This window comes from Marmota monax, unplaced genomic scaffold (assembly GCF_021218885.2).
Source record: "Marmota monax isolate L192 unplaced genomic scaffold, Marmota_monax_Labrador192_F-V1.1 WCK01_AAM20220418_F8-fsc00040, whole genome shotgun sequence".
Taxonomy (NCBI): Eukaryota; Metazoa; Chordata; class Mammalia; order Rodentia; family Sciuridae; genus Marmota; species Marmota monax.
The window spans coordinates 3,670,788-3,693,996 of record NW_026692782.1 but is presented as its reverse complement, the minus strand read 5'-3'; the positions used below and the strand labels follow the sequence as shown (position 1 = coordinate 3,693,996).

At 34.0% G+C, this 23,209-nt stretch overlaps 1 protein-coding gene across 1 annotated transcript in view; it reads left to right on the top strand.

Moving 5' to 3' along the window:
* The window catches only part of Anxa10 (annexin A10), an 81,038-nt gene that overhangs the window by 42,106 nt on the left and 15,723 nt on the right, over positions 1-23,209 (top strand). Inside the window, exons 4-6 of the mRNA XM_046447793.2 lie at positions 3,349-3,462; positions 5,182-5,272; positions 6,852-6,931. Of these exons, the coding sequence (XP_046303749.1) occupies positions 3,349-3,462; positions 5,182-5,272; positions 6,852-6,931 (285 nt within the window). The remainder of the gene's footprint in view (positions 1-3,348; positions 3,463-5,181; positions 5,273-6,851; positions 6,932-23,209) is intronic.

Genomic DNA, 23,209 nt, shown 5'->3' with positions numbered 1-23,209 from the left:
AGAAAGAGAGTGAGTAACAGGTGCTGAACCCATTTATTGGGGATAAGCCATTCAAATGAGGCAAGGGGTAGGATTACAAAGGGACAGGTGAGTGTAACTCAACCCCTGTGGGTGACACCTACACCTGGAGCCACCCCAAGTTACTGCAAGAGCTGGCACTGTCGTTCCAGACTGAAGGCAATAATTGGTCAGTGTCCTGGGGCATCAGGACTTGAAGGTCTGCATCCAGGACAGCTCCTGACAAAAGTCCATGTCCAGATAGACTTTGAGGGTGGGCGGGGCTGGGGGGGAGGATGCAACTCAAATGTTTATTATACAACATGATTGTTAAAATGTAGTATAGCATATTCAAAGAGAGTGGTGGAAAATAATCAAGGTAGGATTAGAGAGAGACTCATGAAATAGGTGATAATTGTAATGTCTCACCTTCCATCAGTGGCCAATTACCATTATCCTCTTATTATGAATGTATATTGAATTGACCTATTTGCATTCAAACCTTCAGTAGAGTGTCACCAGATCTAAGTGTCCAGAAATGCCGCATCAACCACCTATATGCAAAATTCATCACCTTGCTTATGTATCATTTATTGTTTCCTATGGCCTACAAAAAATAAGAGAAATTGGAGGGTCAGAATGCCTTGTTTCAAATCCAGGCTCCATCACTCAGATGGAGGTCCATAAGTTATATGGAGCTAGCTAGGTGACCTCTGTGTGCAGATTTCTCATCTACACAGTATGATGAACACAGCTCCTAATTCATAAGTGGTAGTAGTGAATTATTACAGTTTGTCTAACCCTAAGAATGCCTTCTGGCAAATAGGCAGCAGTCTAAAAACATGTCTAGTTATTATCATCATCACCCTCTTCTACCCACCTGGTCAAACTTCCACTGTGAAGGCCTTTCCTCTTTATACTTACAGGGAGGTTGGAATAAATAACATCTGAACTTAGATTTAAGTAAATCAAAAGAATTTAGATTTCAAATCAATCCAACACTTGTTTAAAACTACCTTGAATATTTCATACACACATTCTACTCTACCCAGAACAGGGCCTTTTCTGTCCTAAAACATTGTCTATTTTGATATCTTCTAAGCCTTTGCCTGACTGAATACCACTTCATCTTTCAAGGATTCACTTATACTACACATTCCATGAAACTCCATTTTACTCATATTATCTCTTTTTTGAATTATTACAATTTTCTAAACTGTAATGCTCTACCCTTCAGGGCCTCTTTTTGGTCCTTAATTATATTCTAGATTGTAGAATTTCTCTAATTGCATATGTCCTGATTTTTCCATGTCAGTGATTTTCAGCTGGAGCCAACACATCCCACTTCCAAACAGGATACTGTATGAATCTCATATGATTAATTCTAGAGACTTCTCCTGTCCCCTAAAGCATTCTCACATGTCCTCCCTCTCAGCCTTATTAAAGAATCACTGCATTAGCAGGGCATCATGGTGCACATTTGTAATCTCAGCAACTCAAGAGGCCAAGGCAAGAGGATCACAAATTTAAGGCCAAGATCAGCAGCTTAGCAAAAGCCTTTCTCAAAATTAAAAAAAAAAAAAAATTAAAAATTTACAAAAAAAGGTTTGGGGGTGTCACCTGGTGGTAAAGTGTCCCTGGGTTCAATCTCAGTATCAAAAAAATACATATTCATATATTCTCTGCTTTATGACACCAATCAAGTGATAGGGTTTGTGCTTTTCCTAAAGTACACTAGAATGGAATAATGATAAAAACTGCCAGAACAGGATAAATAACTTGAAGCCAGGGGTTAAGTAGTAAGGCATATATACAATAGAGGACCTAGTTTAAAGGTTAAATATGTTGAGGATTTAGAAAACATTCACTTTATATATGTTAAAATTACATTTTATCAATTGAAACTTAAAAACCCATAACAATGAGTATAATCTATATAAAGTAAAATTCATTGATTTTGGTGCAGTGTGATCACAATCTGAATCAAGATACAGAGTATTTCTAATTCTTTCCAGGTTGCTCCTTCACAGGCCACGTGTCCAGGAAACATTATTCAATTAACACCTGAGTTTATTGAGTTCCTTTTGTGTGCACGAGAATTCAATCTCCTCAGGCTTGAACATTCATTCATCTCTGTTCATTGCGATAGCTCCAACACCTGAAGAATGTCTGGTTCGGAATGGCCCCTTGAGGACTATTCAGTAAAGGAGTTGGAAATGTACCACAGAAGATTGCAAGGAAATTAAATAGGACAGGAGATATCATGTGCTTCTTACTCTACTCCAACCACCTGGCACAACTTCAGACATTTATTAATTGATCATTAAAGAAACTGCATTGATTGGCCCTAGCAAAAAAAATCAAAGAGTTTCAATTTTAACAATTAGCACTTTGTGGATGAATGCTTTTATTTGTTAAAATTAAAATCCATAGCATAGAAAAGGTTTTGTTGGATAATACTAAATGAAATTTAAATTATGATCATTTTGTTGTTATTCAATATAATATATGATGCCTTTTTATTATCTTTTATTTAAATTCTATTATTGAGAGACCATGGAACTAAAATACTCTTGTAGATTTTTAAGTAAAATTAGATATTTGCACATTTTAGCAAAAGGCAGTAAGTTTTAAACATCTTTCAGATGTCTTGAAACTACAGAAAATTAATTTGGCACGTACTTTTCTTAATTTCCTTTCTATACTAGAAAAATAAAAGGCAAAACATTAAAAATATCAATTTCATATTTTTTATGCCTGCATTCCAAGAACAATGAACACTGAACATTTTTCTCTGGAAGCATTTAACTTTCAATATCTTGAATAATGCAGCTGTTGATTGAAGAAAGTTCTAAGATTATTTAATCAATTTATGTAAGTTTTTAGCCATAGCATAACTAAAGACACCCTGCTAAAAAAAAAAAAAAGACTATTGTGATGATAAAATACATGTTTTTCTTAAGAATTTATTTACTTTTTTTTAATTCTACAAAGAAAACCAAGAACTCTCAACTAAAATGTTTTCAGGTTTCAAGTTCTATGTATTTTCATAGAGAGATCAAAAGGGAAGGTTTGGGATTGGGGAATAGGGAAAGAAAATTCTTCTATGTAGATATGACCACAAGTCCATGTGCTTTATCATGTAGAGACAAGATTAAATCAGTCATTTTCAAACCCTCAAATCAATCCTCTTGGGAAATCCATAGATATATGCATGAATTGAAACAGATTTCTTACTATGTGAAATAACACAGAAAAGTAACTCTTAATTACAGACTTCCTGCAATTATTCCATTCCTCTTGTAAGTTTGGTAACTAATATAATAAAAATATTTACTTTCTCCCCCACAGAACCTGGTTGAGGACCTAAAGGAGCAGCTTTCATCGCATTTCAAAGAGGTTATGGTTGGCCTCATGTACCCTCCACCATCTTTTGATGCTCATGAACTGTGGCATGCCATGAAGGTAGTGATCTATGCAAAAATTATACCTGTAGCAGGCACAACCTGATGTTTAATAGATGGGAAACTCTCCGGTGATGCTCCTACATACTTTTATGATTGGCAAGAGAGGAGAATATATCTAAGCAATGATGTAACAATGGAAATATTGTGGTTGGGGAAAGGAGCCTTGTTAGGAGGAGGAAGTCTCCAGAGTCCTGTGGCTAGGATCAGTCTGTTCTGTAGTTGTAGACACTCAGACTTACCAAGCCAACTCCAAACTCAGCTATGAAAGAAAGAAAGGAAGAAGGGAAGGAAGGAAGGAAGGAAGGAAGGAAGGAAGGAAGGAAGGAAGGAAGGAAGGAAAGCCAGTCTTCAGGGTTATTCATATTTGTCTTTCTTTGATAGGTATTCATATATTGAAGAAGATATCTTAAAAATTCATGTGAATTTCTAAAATCATTTGTAAAAGTTTGGTTCAGATTCAAAAAAAGATACTGAATCGGAAACAGAGAACATCTTTATTTTTATGATCTTATAGAGGACAACTTTTTAAATGATATTAAATTAGTCCTTTACAAAAACTATTGCTCAAGTGTATCAAATTTTACTTTTGAAGAATTAGAATGAATTCACCTTACAGAAAGAAATTGTTAAATCATTTCCATGAAATAAATTGACTACAGATTTTGTTGTCTAGGGACATGAGAAAAAGAGAGCTATTTCCTTCTTTCCAAAACTGACATTAAACACCTGCAGAATCAATTATTCCAATATGATGCCTGACAACCACCAGAATACCACAATATGTGAGCGATGTGTGACAGGAAAGAAGCAAGAGACAACATAATTAAAGGAACATAGATTTGGGCCATCATATTTGCTGATCAAAATAGATGTTGTCTGAAAGTCATACAAATTTCAATTGATCACTTTAAAAAAAAATGTTTCATATCCATTTTTGACAAAATTACATAACTATAATTTGAAATAAAAAGTCCTATGTTGTGGCTGGGATAGTAGCTCAGTGGTGGAGCACTTGTGTAGCATGTGTGAGGCACTGGGTTCGATTCTCAGCACCGCATATAAATAAATAAAAATAAAGTTCTATCGACAACTAAAAATAATTTTTAAAAGTCCTATGTTGCTGATTAGATGAAACTAGTATATTTTAATCAATATTTCCTAGAATGGTAATGATTCCTGAGGTTTTCCTGAAAAAAAAAAAGATGTGGTGTCTTTAAAATCACTATCATAGACTAATATATTTATCTCTGTATAAGAGCCCACAGAAAGCTCCTAACTCAAATGCTAAGGAAAATTGTGCAAAATTACCCATCTAGGGAGAGGCAGAGCTTGATCCCCAAAACGTCCTTGGGAAAGTAGAAGACATGTGTCCTCTTTTCAGTTTGCTTAAGAACTGATTGCCTAACAACACCTGGAATTTCAAATTCCATTCCAGAAACAGATGGAAATTCTCAGTGTCTTTTTCCACATTGGTTAGAAATACCCATGCTGTTTTACTCTCAAGGAAGGAAAAGAATTTCCTTAAATAATATTATCTTCTCAGGATTAAACGTGAGTAAGTGAAAGAGCCTGAACTGAAAATGGGCTATTTATCCCAAATGCTTCCTTTCCCATTTGCCGCCTCTCAGAACACCAGAATGCTGTATGCTTTCACTGAATATCAGGTTTCTTATTATCGCAAATGTAAATTGGCTTATATTTCTCTCTGTCTCTCTAGGGAGCCGGCACTGATGAGAATTGCCTCATTGATATATTGGCGTCAAGAACAAATGGGGAAATTTTCCAGATGCGAGAAGCTTATTGTTTACGTAAGAAAATTTCAATATGAGCATATATTGTGCACACAATACAACTTCATGTTTTTCAAATAACATAAAAATATTCCAATTTATATATTTTAAAGAATTTTTAAAGACATTCTCCTACATGACGTATGACTCACAGGAGTAGAATAGTGGTTACCAGGGACTGAGGAGAGTGGGTGGGAGGCAGGACTGGGAGAGGCTGGTGAGCTGGTACAGATACCATCAGGAAGAATCAGTTCTGGTATTCTGTTGCACAGTAAGGTTGACAATAATGCATTGTATATCTCAAAACAACTAGAATAGAGGACTTTATATGTACTCACCATAAATAAATGATGGAAGTTTGTCGGGTATGGTTGCAATGCCTGTAATCCCAGCGGCTCAGGAGGCTGAGGCAGGAGGATCATGAGTTCAAAGTCAGTTAGCAAAGCACTTAGCAACTCAGCAAGACCCTGTCTCTAAATAAAATATAAAAAAGAACTAGGGGGATGTTGCTCAGTGGCTAAGCACCTTTGCGTTCAATCTTCAGTACAAAAAAAAAAGGAGAGAGAGAGAAAGAAAAAGAAATGGAAATTTAGGATGCTGGCTATGCTAATTACCTAGATTTGATTGTTGCACACACAATGTATTCATAAATTATATTGTACCCTATAAATATATACAATTATTGCATGTCAATCAAAAGAAAAAAAATAAGACAAAAATGTTTGTTTAAAAAAAAAAAACCAATGACTCAAGACCAACAAACTCATTAAGGAGAAAAGGATGATTAGCATATAAAAATGATAGTTCCCTAGAAAATCAAACCAATTTTCCAGGAAAATAATTACAAGAATCTACGCAGTGAATATTTTACCTATGACAGGAAGGTGTCCAGCATCTTGGTTCAGAGGGCATTGTATCTCTTACTCAAGAGAGAAATGGAACCCCCAAAAAGGAAGCAAAGTACAATCATTGTTGGAGAATTCTAAAAATACATCTGCTTCCACTTTACATAAATTACATACTCCCTGTAATCTACTTCAGAATCCGATCTTACACATTCAAATTAATTTTTATTATTTTTTTATTATTATTATTATTATTTTCAACAAGTTTTAATGCCTTAAGTTCCATTCCATAATGCATTATGCAATATTGAACATTAAGAAATTGATGTAGACAGTCACCTCTATTGCTTCCTAGCAAAAACAAGACTTTTTCAAGGAGAATGAAGGAAGAATCTTCACTTAAAATGTTAAAATGAGACAAAGCACTTGGGAAGGGTACTAGACTGGGAAGCAGTCTATGTAAATAGAGTGCATAATTCTGAATTTTGAGAATTAGAGAATGCGGAATGATTTTCAACTCTTTTCTTCAATGTTGTAATAAAGATAATTTTTAAGACAACAGACCTATGCCAAAGATACCATTAGTTGACAGATTTCTTGAACAGTTTGTTGACAAAGAAATGTCATGAGATTGTTCAGTATTTCCTGTACTTTCCATTCACAACTGGGGCAGGTAGCATTGACTTAACCAAAGCATATTGGTCTGTGGTTCCACAACCAATCACCTTTAATGTGCATGGTTTCTTGCCTAGAATACAGCAGTAACCTTCAAGAGGACATTTATTCAGAGACCTCAGGACACTTCAGAGATACTCTTATGAACTTGGTCCAGGTATGCCATTCCAAAATTCATATTATTTTCCAGTATTAAAAAATAGTTATGTCATTTCCAATAAATATAACAGATAACTCCAGTATAGCACAAAGAGTAAGTTTTATATAATAACATTTACTGAATATCATCCATGTCCCAGGAACTCAATTAGAAGTTTGACTTGAGTATAGAAACAAATATGCATACACTGAAACCATATGTAAGTGATTATAAATGTGCCTACATACATAAATAATTATATATGCTAAGAGAGTTAAGAGATTTGAAATGTTACAGATATATTTTTTCAATTTAAATTAAAATTAATCCCATTTTTTAAAAACAGCTAAAGGGGATAAGCACATACTAACTTTCTTGAGTTATTGCTAAGTGCCTGGCACTGTGTGATAAGAGAAGCATACTATTCATTTATCAACAACAAAATACTGTAATATAGAAATTCTTATAATCACTTTTAAAATGAAGAAATAAAAAATCAAAATATATAAGGTTTTTAGCTCTGACTGTTCAGTGAGCTAAAAAGTAGATATTCAGAATTTGTTTGAATCCTGTATACTCTTGAGTGCCAGCATAGGATCTCAGTGCTACCTATAAAAATTCTGTTATGCTATACTTACCAAATAGGATACTATACATTACTTCAAATTAATATTATATGTTGTCACTTATCTTATTTTTCTGTATAGACTAATTGGTATGAGTTAATTTCCATTCAATTAACATTTCCTGAAAACATCCAACTATTAGCATTGTAATAAGAATAATATTTTTAAAGTTATAATTGTCTTTTTAAATGTGTATTCTCAAATGTGTCTGTCATCCTCTTTAGCAAAGCCATTCAGGAAAGCAAAAAGAGTCAGTGTTTCATGCTTAACTACTAAAAGAGAACCTAAAAAATGTCTTAAGAGCCAATAATTCAGTTTGGTTTTGTGTATATGTGTGTGTGTGTGTGTGTGTCTGTATGTGTGTGTGTCTCTGTGTGTGTGCATGCACACTTATGTGTGTTTGAAATGAAAGGATTTCTGAATCCATAAAATTTTCCTTTATACATCAAAAAACAACTGAGTTGTGTTTAGCAAAGAATTTCACTAAAAGCCACAGACAGGTGGAATTTTGCACATGAGGATGTGGAACTAAGAAGATTCCACAGCCTCTAAATAAAGAAAAATATATGAAAGTCCATTGATAGACAAAAAAGGACCCTGCAGGAGGAAACTGGAGTGACACTCCTTGAAACACCCTCAGGAACCCAGAGACGCAGACCTTCGGTTGAGGAGTTGGAATCACCAGATGAACACGCAAGCTGGGCCATCATGCATTCTTTCTTCTTTTCTCTAAAACACTCCAGTACCCGTTGCTTCTCTGAGTTCTGGATTGTTTTTAACCTGTTGACACACTGGGAGAGGTTCATGTTTATCCTTCAGCCTTCTTGGCTAAGTCTGAGGTGATGCGCTGGGGTTTATCCTCTTGGAGGGTTCTACCTCTTTCACAGATCAATTTGGCAAATTGAGAGGTCTATAGGTTTGTTTATGGCTTCAGTGATACACTTTTCTTTCATCCAAGTCTATGAAGTCTTTGAAAATGAGCAAAATCTTGGAAGACTTGATACCTACTTGCTTTCAGTGAGATTCATGTACCACTTAACCACACCCAAAGTTTTTTCCTAGATCTGTTTCTCCAAAATGACCTACTTCTTTTTTGCATCCTTGCATTCCCCTTTTGTCCTCATTTTTTTTTATAACTTAAAGACTCAGACAGTCAGTAAAATTAGCTGAGTGTTCACTGCAAGGTGAAATCATAAAATGTCCTTGTCTTTCAAAGCCTCTAGAACTCTCACGTTCACACTGAAATAGTTTCTCCTTCTAATTCTTCGAGGCATCAAATTTCTAAACTATCTCTTTTCTCTCTTATTTCTGCTTGCAAACTGACAATTCATTTTCTGAGCTCATCTCTGTCTTGTGATACATGGCTAAAAGCATAAAGTAAATACTATTTCTCAAGCTCACCTGAAGACCAGAACAGATTCTACTGATTAGAGAATAGCTCTCCTTCAAGAAGTGATCCAGATGCTCAGTCTCTTTCACCTTCCTACCTGGCCTTTAAGCTTATCACAGCTCTCCTCAATATGCAGAAGCAGGACAATGGAGAATTATTCATGGAAGTTTTTATGAGCTTCAATGTGCTGCATATAATTTTTGCTCAAATTCCACTGGCTAACCCTCACATAAATCTACTTAATATCAAAGGTGGTACCAAAATATAGTCTATCTGTTTGTCTTCACTTTTGAACAATGAGTTATCAGCAAGCACCAAAATTTCCAAGAGAATTGGATGTTGCAATCCAGATAGACAAATAAACAGCAGAAGATGGGAAGAATGAAGATGCGCATGACAAGAAGTTGAAAACTACGAAGATGACTGTCTCAGGCTGAAAGAGAATTTCCAAAAAGGTAGCAAATACAAACAAAAAAAAATGCAAAGTTCTGTGCAATCTTTCTTACAAGTAGTTTAAACAGAGAAATGCCTTTGCATTTATTTATTTATTTATTTATTTATCTTTTATTTATTTATTTAAATTAGCTTATTTATTTTAATTAGGTATATATGGCAGCAGAATGCATTTTGATTCATTGTACACAATTGCAGCACAACTTTTCATTTCTCTGGTTCTACACCATATAGCATTACACTCTATATGCAGTCATACTTGTACCTAGAGTAATGATGTCCATCTCATTCCACCATCTTTCTTGCACCCATACACCCTCCCCACCCTCCCTCCCCTTTTCCCAATCACAATTCCTCTATTTTTCTCATGTCTCTCCACTCCCCATTATAGATCAGCATCCACTTATCAGAGAGAACATTCAGCCTTGGTTTTGGGGGATTGGCTTACTTCACTTAGCATGATATTGTCCAACTTCATCCATTTACCTGAAAATGCCATAATTTTATTCTCTTAATGCTGAGTAATATTCTATTGTGTAAATATATCACAGTTTATTTATCCATTCATCTATTGAGGGGCATCTAGGTTGCTTCCACAGTTTAGCTATTGTGGATTGAGCTACTATAAACATTGATGTGACTGCATTACTATAGTAGGTTGATTTTAAGTCCTTTGCATATAAGACTGAGGATTGGAATAGCTGGATCAAATGTTGGTTCCATTCCAAGTTTTTTGAGGAATCTCCATACTGCTTTCCAGATTGGTTGCACCAATTTCCAGTTCCACCAGCAATGTATGAGTGTGCCTTTTCCCCCACATTCTCACCAACATTTATTCTTGTCTGTATTCTTGATAACTGCCATTCCAGCTGGCGTAAGTAGTTTTGATTTACATTTCTCTGATTACTAGAGATGTTGAACATAAAGCACAAGAAATAAAATCAAGAATGGGATGGAGTCAAACTAAAAAGCTGCTTCTCAGCAAAAGAAACAATCAATGAGGTGAAGAGAGAGCCTACATTCTGGGAGCAAATTTTTGTCACATTTCAGATAGAGCACTCTCCAGGATATATAAAGAACTCAAAAAACATAACACATAAAAAACAAACAACCCAATCAATAAATGGGCTAAGGAGCTGAACAGACATTTCTCAGAAGAAGCTATGCATTCAATCAACAAATATATGAAAAAAATGTTCAACATCTCTGGCCTTCGCATTTTTATCTATGCTTATTTTTGGGAACATATTCTTATTATGTCACCATTTCAAATGACCTTTTAAAAGTTCAGTGTATAAAAGTTTATTGGTCCTACCTTTAATCTTATTTGGAGAGTGATGGTGCTTATTTTAGAATCAAAGAGGAAATTAAATATCAAGAGCAAGAATGGACTACTTTAATCTGAATGTATCAGATTTCTACATAATTAATCCTACCGTGAATAATTAGATTCTAGGAGATGAATGAAAATCCAGAGATACTGCTTATTTTCATCTTTCATTTCTTCTGTTTTCTTTTGGACATGAAGTATGTGTAAAAATTTTGGTCGAACATTTGCCTGCATTTTTTTAATCTTGCTGATTTGTTCCAACAAAGAATCAAAAAAGCAAAATATTTAAAATGCTGAAATGGAATTAAGTAACCATTTTCCATCATATGTCTCAAGGAATCTATTATTCATGGCCTTCTTCTACTCCATGAGGACTTCTCTTCTTCAAGACATTTATGTGCATTTCTGTTAAAAGAATCTTATCCTATGAGAACTACAACCATTCTATCCCATTCAGTTTTGCAATCATAACTAAGCTCTGTACATGGCATATGGTAAGCAATTCATATTCTTTGGAAATAAATAACACAATAAACAAATTATTTAGAAAAAAAATCCAAGTGAGCAAAATTCATTGTTAGATAAAGAAGAATGCATCCTGTGTGATGATTCTTTAACAACACCCTGGAAGTTGAGCACCATTTGCATGCAAGCAGGGTAAGGAGAAGATGCCCAGGTCTATGGAAAGGTGATGCATAAGCAGGCTGGCTGTTTTGAAGAGCTCTGTTGAATAGGGAGAGTTGGTCTGATTAGAGTGCTGGCTGAAATGGCATGCAGAAAAGGTTCCTATAAGCAGTAAAGAGCCACTGGAAAATTTCTGAGCAGGATGTGACATGGCAGGGATGACTTTAAAATCATACCCATCACAATAATTTACAATGACAATGAAGGAAACTATTAGTGAGAGCCTCACTTGTATCCAAAATTAAGAAAATGTGATTTATTAAAAATAAAAAATATTTTTCCTTCTTAATATCTGTTTAATTTCTGTACTTCTATTCTTCTCCTTAAGATTATACTAATCAAATCAATAGATGTGCTCAGAGTATAAGCTGAAATAATACAAGAAACAATGAGAAAATTCAGTAGGAAGCAAGAGACATACATTTACAGAGGGGAAAAAAGCTATTAAAAAGCATTCCTCTATGTTATTGCTCAAATTTTCTTAATGACCATCTTTTAAAAGTGAAAGTTGTTAGATTCATGCTCTTCCAGTTCAGATTACAGGGAACAAGGAGACACTGAGGTGTGGTGGGGGTGCGGGGAGCGGAGATGCAGAATATTTCCCAGCTAGTCAGCAAGAGAGACCAAAAGCCACCTGTTGAATCCTCACCTGCAAATTGCAGATTTTGAAATCTTACAGAGAATTCTATTTTGTTCTTGTTGTTTTATGAAGATATTTTCAAAATGGACTTTTTTTCTCCTTCTGAAGTAAATTTATGATTTCACACACAAGAGGAATTATTCCTACCTTGTCTAAAATCACCTGTTTATGGAAAATTGTCAAATTGAAAAAATGGCTATTAATGAATAACTAACTGTTCCCATTTACAAGTTTAAGTAACTACCATTTCCTTTCTTTTCCTGTATTATACTGTTTTCTGCCTCATTTGGGATAGATTAACACATCCAAACACAGGAGATGTGGATTTCTTTAATGTGTATTTATTGTGACTAAAACTTCATGCTGTACTTCACATATAATTTATGTGATTCAATTAATAATGAATAAACATATATGCCAGACTGGAACACAGATTAATGATTCTATTCATTGCCAGGCAACATGGATTTTCTATTATATCCTTTGTGCATGTGTGTATGTTCATGCATCCAAGTTATTGTCAATTATGAACTAAGAATAGGCAATTTTTTTTAAATGCTGAGAAAGCCAAATATTAACTACTCCACACTGAGAAAAAGTCTGGTAACTTGTGCTGGTTGGATTCTGTCAAATTGTTCAGCTTTAAAAAGTGGCATGTTACCAAGAAAATTCATTGACCTTTCAATGAAATTAAAATATTCAGTTTTACACAAAATTATTAGGAAAAAATCAAGAATTTGCTTTATTGTGTTTGGTTTTAGTTCGTATTTTGCTTGGTTTGGTTCTACAGTTCACAAAACTGTCCATATTACCAACCTCAATTTTTCCTATTCTAAGGCTGTTAATGTTGAGGGACATGTCAATGGAAAGAAGATAATTCGGTTTGTCAAATTGAGACCTCTGGGTAAGTTATTATACAAATAAGGTTATGTTAATTTGTAACAGAGGTTTAACCCATTTATAGGAAAACTCATTTTTAACCAGTTACATAGTTTTGATATCTCACTTGGTAATATGCCTGTTGCATATCCTCTTTTACTTTTCATGAGATCGATTTTAATTAAGACATTCTTCTCAATACAGAAGGAAATCATCTTTTTAAAATTTTTGAGTAATGCTGCATCATATAAGTTAAAACAACAGTTTTCACTCAGGGGTTCTCCCTGACAAAGTTGTTACTCATAATAGATTCAAGTCAACAGTCTCATTATAAACCCATGAGCTGCTTCCTGATGTCAAACAAGTTTTTTGTTTTTTTTAAATATCCAACTAGAAATTTATTTCAATTAATTGAAGAAAAATGTAAGTTTTCTAGTAGAAAAAAAAAATTATTTTCCTTGGGATTACATTTAATTCCATGAGGACAGCACCATGGACCCTCTTCTCCCTCTACCAAATCTTGCTTCTTGTGCCTCGCTTTCATTGATGTTCATTCCAAATGCATTCCACAATAAATAGTCTGCAGAAAAAATAAAAAACAAGGAAAAAATAATGAACTGTGCCTCCCCTTGATTTAACAGCACAATCAATCATTAATAATTTCAGTTCCTCATATCTGAGTTCCTTACATCCTTAAACAATGGCGCTTTACAGTGATAGAATATATATGTGTGTGAGTTTGTGTGTCTATCTCTCTATATATGTATCATACTTTTACTTGTAAATACCTACACATATTTTAAAATAACCACACAATAATTTATTTTATTACTGGGTTTCATCTAATTTGGATTATAAATTTACAGAACAAAGCATCGCTTCTTAAATTTGATTTCTGAAGTTGTAAAGTACATGCATGTGTATATGTGTGTAAGTTCAGCCTTGAAATCATTTTGATGTTTAGTAAATTTTTTTTCAACATAGAATACTGAAGAGTAAGGGTGAGTTGAGACTGTTTTTATAAAAAAACAAGGAGAAATTTCTTACTTAATTTTCCTTGCTTCTTCTCAGTCTTAATTTTTAATTAAAACTTGCTTATATTTAGTTAAATTTACTCATTTTACTTTCTCCTGCTTATTTTTTAATTTTGCTTCTTTTTTCTTAACATTATATACTTATAAAGTTAAAAGTACATTAGCTTAAAAGGTAAACTATACAAGTATACAATAATACATATCTCATAGAGATTACTTAACTCTGAATATGGAGGTAACAGACTTCTACATGACTTAATATAATCTCATTTAATAGCATTTTGGAAAATCAGAAGTTGCAGATTTGCTTACTAAAATGTAAATGATCTCTCCTCAGTCTATACTCGAAAGATTTAAAATCAGCATACTATAGTAATGCAGCCACATCAATGTTCATATTAGTACAATTCACAATAGCTAAACTGTGGAATCAACCTAAATGCCTCTCAGTAGATGAATGGATAAAGAAACTGTGCTATATATACACAGTGGGATATTACTCAGTATTAAAAGAGAATAAAATTATGGCATTTGCAAGTAAATTGGATGGAGTTGAAGAATATCAGGTTAAGCAAAGTCAGCCAATCCCAAAAACCAAAGGCCAAATGTTTTCTCTGATAAGTGAATGCTGATCCATAATGGGGTGGGGGAGCATGGGGAAAATGGAGGAACTGTGATTGGGCAAAGGAGAAGGAAAAGAGGAAAGGGGCAAGAAAGATAGTGGAATGAGATGGACATCATTACCCTAGGTACCTGTATGACTGCACATAGAGTGCATGGTGTACAACCAGAGAAATAAAAAGTTGTGCTGCAATTGTGTACAGTGAATCAAAATGCATTCTGCTGTCATATATACCTAATTACAATAAATACATGGATAACTTTTTAAAACATAAATAAAAGGTATGATCTCTGTGTATCATGAAATACATGCTATGTTTTTTAAATATTATGAACTTTTTATTGACTTCTTACTTCTACATTAATGGCTGTTCAGGGTGAAACCTCCGATTTAGGACTCAGATCAGTAAATTTAGAAGATGGCGGCAGGGGTGGGGGACCTGTAAAGTAAATTCAGAAAATGAATAAGTTTATTACTTCTCTTGACCACTCTCTGTCTATGACATACACCATTCCAAAGAGAATCTGTCTCAACATATTATAAAAAGGAAATGGAATTTTTTCCTAAAGGACTATGAAATTCTGAGCTGATGAGTTCTAACCAGTTATCTGTGGGGCACTATAATAGGACCAAATTTTTTCTTAATCTTTCCTACGCTTTTTTTCTCCCACACTCTAGCTTGACTCCTTGTTCCTCCCTCCCAACCTCCTTCTCTCTCTCTCTCTCTCTCTCTCTCTCTCTCTCTCTCTCACACACACACACACACACACACACACACACACACACCAAGATAGAGATATATAGATAGATAGACAGACAGACTGGCCCTCTGGACTTCATTATAATTCAGGCTCATATCCGTGTATTTATCATTTAACTTTCTCGAGATTCAGATCTCTGCTCTGTGAACCTGAATGTGAACTAATCCTCCTGTCAGGGTCTTCCTAATACAAACATTCTCTAATTTTTCTGTTGTTATAATCATGTAATCATTTTTCTCTGCTTCCCTGTGCATCTTCACTTTCAGAATCAAAGTCAAGATTATTCCTGGCATTTATCTTTTTAAAATTATTAAAATGCAAAGATGCTCTTTTTTGTGTGAATTAATAGAGATTGGAGGAATTGGCGCATATGAGCTTTAAGGTATTCACAAAAGAGAAAGGGTTGAAAATAAATCGTCATATTTTCTGGGAGAATAAGGTGTTTTGCTTAATCTATAAGGGATTTTCTGAGAGGACTATTTCTACTAAGGAAACAGCTGATCTAGAAACATTCTTCTTGAAAACTAGTACCAGTCATTAAATTGACTCCCAACACTTCTTGCATACTTTTATTAACTAGATTTACAGAAGATCTAATTATCTGTCAAATAATGAAATATTAGCCACTTAGAGATTAATTAATCAATATGTGCAAATTACACTGGAGATGATGTTTTTTGCAGAGGGAAAGAATGGAAACTACCCAAGTGGGTACTACCTCTTCACCTTAACTTTCAGGGTTCTCCTGAGGAAAGTTTCTCAAACTTGAATAGTGAGGCTTCTGGGCTGTGGTTGCCGTCAGTTCTCCTCCTAATTGTCTGTAGTCAATTTACAGGCTCTTACTAAGTGACTTTTTTTAATCCAACAGTCTTTTTAAAGTGCTCTTGATAATTAACTGCATAAGAAAATAAACAGATGGGCACCATTTCAAGTTAAATGCCCAAGAATATTATCTTTTCACACCAGAATTCAGACACACACAGAGAACTGCAGAAAATTCCACAATATTTATCACAAGTTTTGCAAGGGTAGAATTTTACTTAGTTACATAGTTAGGTTGAATATCATTAAGAAAACTTCAATGGTTTAGAAAATCTTCCCCATCTACAAATTAATCTTTGAACTCTGCTGTCTGAGAACTATTTCTTTATCTTTCCTAAAGGGGATTTCCAAAATATGACTTTTAGGCACTTAGGAATTATGGGTGAACAAAAGAGACAAATATCCTACACTTTATGAAACTCAAATCAATCAAGGTAATAGGAACAATTAAATAAGTCTAATAAATAGGTACATAATAGAATTTTTAGGAGGTGATGTAAAATATGTCAGAGAAGGTTTGGGATATAGCAATTACAGGTCTGGGCAGAGGGGCTAGATTGTAATATTATATAGCCTAATCAGGATAGATTTTATTGAGAAGATGAAAAGTAAGCAAAAGTATGAATAAAAAAGTGAATGGACAAATGAATAGATGGGATAGGGAGTTCCAGGTGAGGTGCACAGCTAGAGAAAACGTTGCAGACTAGAAAATCGCTAATGGCTATGGGGAATAGCAAAGAGCCCCACAGAAGCCCATTTGAGCAAAGGAAAGACAACAAGGTAATAGATGTGTAGATGCATAGAGGAACTCAAAGAAGCATCAAATAGGGAAGGATTATGTCAAATTTTATAGTCATTAGGAAAACTTGGTTTTGTTCTTAGCGAAATGGTAGAGAGAGAAGTCTTCACCAGTTTTTGAATAAAGAAATGATGTGATGTTATGCTTTAAGGTATCACAGGGAATGCCGAATTCACGGTAGGGAGACCAGAGTGGAAACAGAAACCAGTGGGGAGGCTGTGCCAGCAGCAAAGCCAAGACATAGTGTTAACTTGGGCCCATTTGAGAGCAATGCAAGGTAGAGTGCCTGGATTCCAGATGGTCCACGTTATTTCCTGAGGAATAAGGTGTGATATATGAAAGAAAATGAAAAGAATCAAAGGTGCCTTTCAGATTTTCAGTCTGAGTGACAATAAGAGAAGTGGAAAATTGAGAGAATATAAAAGGTAGAAGGAGATCAAAAGTTGATGTTAAACATGTTGAATTTACACACACACACACACACACACACACATATATATATATGTATATATATATATATATATATATATATATATGAAAATCAAGAGAAAGTATTAAGTTAGCAACTGGAATATGCTCAACTGAATTTCAGATAATAGATTTCTTTTTTGTATTTGTTCTTTTTAGATATACATGACAGTAGAGTGTATTTTAGCATATTATACATTCGTGAGTATAACTTACAAAAATAAGGATCCTATTCTTGTGGTTGCACGTGATGGGGAGTTAAACTGGTCATGTATTCAAATAAAAGTATGAGAAAGTTATGTCTGATTAATTCTACTATCCTCCCTATTTCCCTTCCTTTCCCCTTCCCTTCATTCCACTTGGTCTAATCCAATAAACTTCTATTCTTCCCCTCCCCACTCTTCTTCCTTGTTGTGGGTTAGCATCCACATATCAGCCTTTGTTTTTTGGGATTGGCTTATTTCACTTAGGATGATAGTCTCCAGTTCCATCCATTTACATTCGAATGCAATAAATTCATTATTCTTTATGGCTGAGTAATATTCAATTTTATATATATACCATATCTTCTTTATCTATTCATCTGTTGAAGGGCACCTAGTTTGGTGGAATAGCTTGGCTATTGTGAATTGAGATGATATAAACATTGTTGTTGCTGCATCAATATAGTATGCTGAGTTTATGTCCTTTGGGTATAGACCCAGGAATGGGCTAACTGGATCAAATGGTGATTCTATTCTAAGTTTTCTAAGGAATCTCTATTCAGTTTTCTAGAGTGGTTGCACCAATTTGCAGTCCCACTAGCAACATATGAGTGTACATTTCTCCCCACATCCTCGCCAACATTTATTGTTGCTTGTATTTTTGATAATTGCCATTCTGACTAGAATGAGATGGAATCTCAGTATGGTTTTAATTTTCACTTCTCTAAAGGCTAGCGATGTTAAACATTGTTTCATATATTTGTTGACCATTTATATTTTTTCTTTTCTGAAGTGCCTGTTTATTTCTTTTGCTCATTTATTGATTGGGTTATTTGTGGGGTTTTGTTTGTTTGTTTGTTTTGGTATTAAGTTTTTTGAGTTCTTTGTATATCCTGGAGATTAATGCTATATCTGAGGTGCAGGTGGTAAAGATTTTCTCCCACTCTGTAGGCTCTCTCTACATTCTTGATTGTTTCCTTTGCTGTGAAGAAGCTTTTTAGTTTGATACCATTTCATTTATTGGTTCTTGATTTTACTACTTGTACTTTAGGGGTCTTATTGAGGAAGTCTATTCCTAAGCCTACATGATTAGGCCTACTTTCCTTCTAGTAAGCACAGGGTCTCTGGTCTAATGTCAAGATTCTTGATCCACTTAGTTGAGTTTTGTTCAGGGTAGAGATGGGGTTCAAATTCTTTGTACTAGATATAGATCCATTTCCCAGAACTATTCGTTGGAAAGGTTATCTGTTCTCCAATATATGTTTATAATGCCTTTGTCTAGTAAGAGATAACTGTATTTATGTGGGCTTTTCTCTATTGGGTTTGTCTTCTATTCTGTTCTGTTCCATTGGGCTTCATGTGTGTTTTGGTGACAGTACCATGCCATGTTTGTTTTTTTTTTTGTTTTGTTTTGTTTTTTTTACTATGACTCTGTAGCATAATTTAAGATCTGGTATTGTGAAGCCTTCTGCTTCACTTTTCTCAGAATGAATTTCTTTCGCTATTCTGGGCCTCTTATTTTTCCAAACGAATTTCACACTATTTATGTATTTCTATGAAGAATATCATTGGAATTTTAATAGGAATTTCATTATATCTGTATAGCACTTTTCATAGTATGGCCATTTTGACTATATTAATTCTGTCTATCCAAGAACATGGTCTTTCCATTTTCTGAGGTCTTCTTCAATTTTTTTTTCAGTAGTGTTCTGTAGTTTTCATCTTAGAAGTCTTTTACCTGTCTTGTTAAATTGATTCCCAAGTATTTTTTTTAAAGCTATTGCTATTGGTATATATTTCCTGATTTCTAGTTCTACTAATACGTCATTGGTAGATAGGAATGTGATTGATTTATGGGTGTTGATTTTATACCCTGCTACTTTGCTGAATTCACTATGAGTTCTAGAAGCTTGCTGATGGCATTTTTTGAGGGGGTCTCCTAAATATAGAATCATTTCATTGGCAAATAGAGATAGTTTGTATTCTTCTTTTCCTATTCTTAGCCCTTTATTTTTTTTCTTTTGTCTAATTGCTCTGGCTAGGGTTTCAAGGAATATGTTGAATTAGAGTGGTAAAAGAATGCATCATTGTCTTGTTCCAGTTGTTACAGGGAGTGCTTTCAATTTTTCTCCACTTAAAATGATGTTGGTGGTTCCATTCCCAGCTTTCCAAGAAATCTCCATACTGCTTTCCAAATTGGCCGCACCAATTTGCAGTCCCACCAGCAATGTGCAAGTGTACCCTTTTCCCCACATCTTCGGATAGTAGAGGATAGGAAAGGCAGCAGAATACAACAGACACTAGTATGGCAATAGGTAAATCAATGGATGTGTAACCGATGTGATTCTGCAATCTGTATACGGGGTAAAAATGGGAGTTCATAACCCACTTGAATCAAAGTGTGAAATATTATATATCAAGAACTATGTAATGTTTTGAACAACCAACAATAAAAATTTTTAAAAAATGATGTTGGCGGGCTGGGGTTGTGGCTCAGCGGTAGAGCACTTGCCCAGCACATGCAGGGTCCTGGATTTGATCCTCAGCACCACATAAAAATAAATAAATTAAATAAAGGTATTGTGTCCAACTATAACTAAAAAATAAATATTAAAAAAAATAAAATAAAATGATGTTGGCCTTGAGTTTAGGGTATACAACTTTTACAATGTTGAGGTATGTTCCTACTACCCCTAGTTTTTCTAGTGTTTTAAAAATTAATAAATGGTGAATTTTGTCAAATGCTTTTTCTGCATCTATTGAGGTAAACAGGTGATTCTTTAAGTCTATTAATGTGGTGAATTATATTGACTGATTTCTGTATGTTGAATGAACCTTGCATCCCTGGAATTAACTTCACTTCATTATGGTGCACCATCTTTTTAACATGTTTTTGTATGCAACTTGCCAGTATTTTATTGAGAATTTTTGCACCTATATTCATCAGGGATATTGGTCTGAAGTTTTCTTTCCTTGATGTGTCTTTGTCTAGTTTTGGCATCTAGGAGATACTAGCTTCATAGAATGAGTTTGGAAGGATTCCCTCCTTTTCTGTTTCATACAATGATTTGAGGAGGATTGGTGTTATTTCTTCTTTGACGGTCTGGTAGAACTCCACTGAGAATGCATCTGGTCCTGGTGTTTTCTTTCTTGGTAGGCTTTTGATGGTGTCTTCTATTTCATTGCTTGAAATTGGTCTGTTTAATATGAATTGTAATACATCTGCTGTCATATATAACAAATTAGAATAAAAAATAAATAACTGTATTTATTAAAAAGAAAGAAGTTGATCTGTTCAAATTTTCTATGTCCTCTTTATTCAATTTGGGTAGGCCATTTGTCTCTAGAAATATGTCATTTTTTATTTTAATTTGTTATATATGACAACAGAATGCATTACAATTCATATTACACATATAGAGCACAATTTTTCATGTCTCTGGTTGTACACTGATTTTCTATTTTATTAGAGAATAGATTTTCAAAGTAGTTTCTGATTATGGTCTGTAGTTCAGTAGTGTTCATGGTGATATTAATTTTATTTACTTATTTAAAGAACCAACTTGTTGTTTTGTCAATTTTTAATTACTTTTTTTGTTGTTGCTTCAATTTCATTAATTTAGGCTCTGATTTTAATATTTCCTGTCTTCTACGGCTTTGGGTGTTGATTTGTTCCTCTTTTTCTAGGGCTTTGAGATGTTAAGTTAGGTTATTTATTTGGTGAATTTGTATTCTTTTTATGAATGATGTCAATGCAATGAACATTCCTATTAGAATTGCCTTCAAAGTGTCCCAGAAATTTTGATATGTTGTGTCACTATTCTCATTTATCTCTAAGTATTTTTTTAGTTCATCCCTGATTTCTTCAGCTATCCATTGGTCATTAAATAGTATACCAGTTAGTTTCCAGGAGTTACAGTAGCTTATTCTTTTATTTTATCATTGATTTCTAAATTTATTTTATTATGATCTGATAAAATGCAAGGTATTAGCTCTATTTTTTTGTATTTGCTTAGAGTTGCTTTTTGGTCTAATATATGGTCTGTTTTAGAGAAGGATTCATGTGCTGCTGAGAAGAAAGTGTATTAAGTCATTGATAAATGAAATATTTTTATATGTCTGTTAAATCTAAATTATATTTTTAGTTCTATACCTTTTTTATTATTTTTTGCTTTGAAGATCTATCAATTGGTGAGAGAGCCATGTTGAAGTCACCCGATATTATTGTGTTGCGAATTATCTGATTCTTGAGATTGTGAAGAGTCTATTTGATATATAGATACTCCATATTTTGTGGCATAAATATTCACAATTGTTATGTCTTCTTGATGTATAGTTCCCTTAAGCAGTATGAAATGGCCTCCTTTTTCCCTTCTGATTAATTTTGACTTGAAGTGGACTTTATCAGATATAAGGATAGAAACCCTGCTTGTTTATGAGGTCCACATGAATGGTAAATTTTTTCCCATACTTTTACTTTCAGTCTGTGGATGTCTTTGCCTGTAAGGAAATTCTCTTGGAGACAACATATTGTTGGGTCATGTTTTTTAATCCAATGTGCCAGTCTATGTCTTTTTATTGATGAGCTTAGGACATTTATATTCAATGTTATTATTGAGATATTATTTTTATTCCCTGTCAATTTGAATTATTTCTGGTTTTTAACTTGAATTAGTTGCTCTTTTCATTAACTGTTCTTCTTGCATAGTTCCTCCCTTTGCTGGTTTTTAGTTTTATTTTGAATTTATTCTTCATGAACTATTTTGTTGAGAATGTTTTGTAGTGCAGAGGTTTTAGTTGTGAATTCTTTTAACTTTTGTTTATCATGGAAGGTTTTTAGTTCATCATCAAATGTGAAGCTTAATTTTGCAGGGTCTAGTATTCTTAACTGGAATTAATTTTCTTTCAGAGCTTGGTATAAATTATTCCAAGACCTCCTAGCTTTGAGGGTCTGGGTTGAAAAATCAATTGAGATCTGACTTGGTTTCCCTCTACATGTGACTTGTCTTTTTTTTCCTCCTCTGGCAGCCTTTATAATTCTATCCTTATTCTGTATGTTAGGCATAGTTATAATAATATGCCTTGGTGTGAGTCTGTTGTAATTTTGTATAGTTGGGGTCCTGTATGCTTCCTGTATTTGATTTTTTATTTCATTCCTAAGGTTTCAGAAAATTTCAGATATTATTCCATTTAAAAGATTATGCATTCTTTTGGGTTGTACCTCTGAGCCTTTGTCTATCCTGATAAATCTTAAATTTGGTCTTTTCAGGTTATCCCATATTTCTTGGAAGTTCTGTTCATTGTCTCTTAACATATTTTCTCTGTGGTCAACTTTATTTTCAAGATTATGTATTTTGTCTTCATTGCCTGAGACTCTTTTTTCTAAGTGGACTAGTCCTCTGGTGATACTTTCCAATGAATGGTTTATTTGGTTTATTGTTTCCTTCATTTTGAGGATTTCTGCTTGTTGTTTTTGTTTTGTTTTGTTTTGTTTTTTCATTGTTTTTGTTTTTTTCAGAATCTCTATTACTTTTTCAAAGTCATCTTTTTCTTCCTGTATTTTCTCCTTTACATCATCCTTTCCC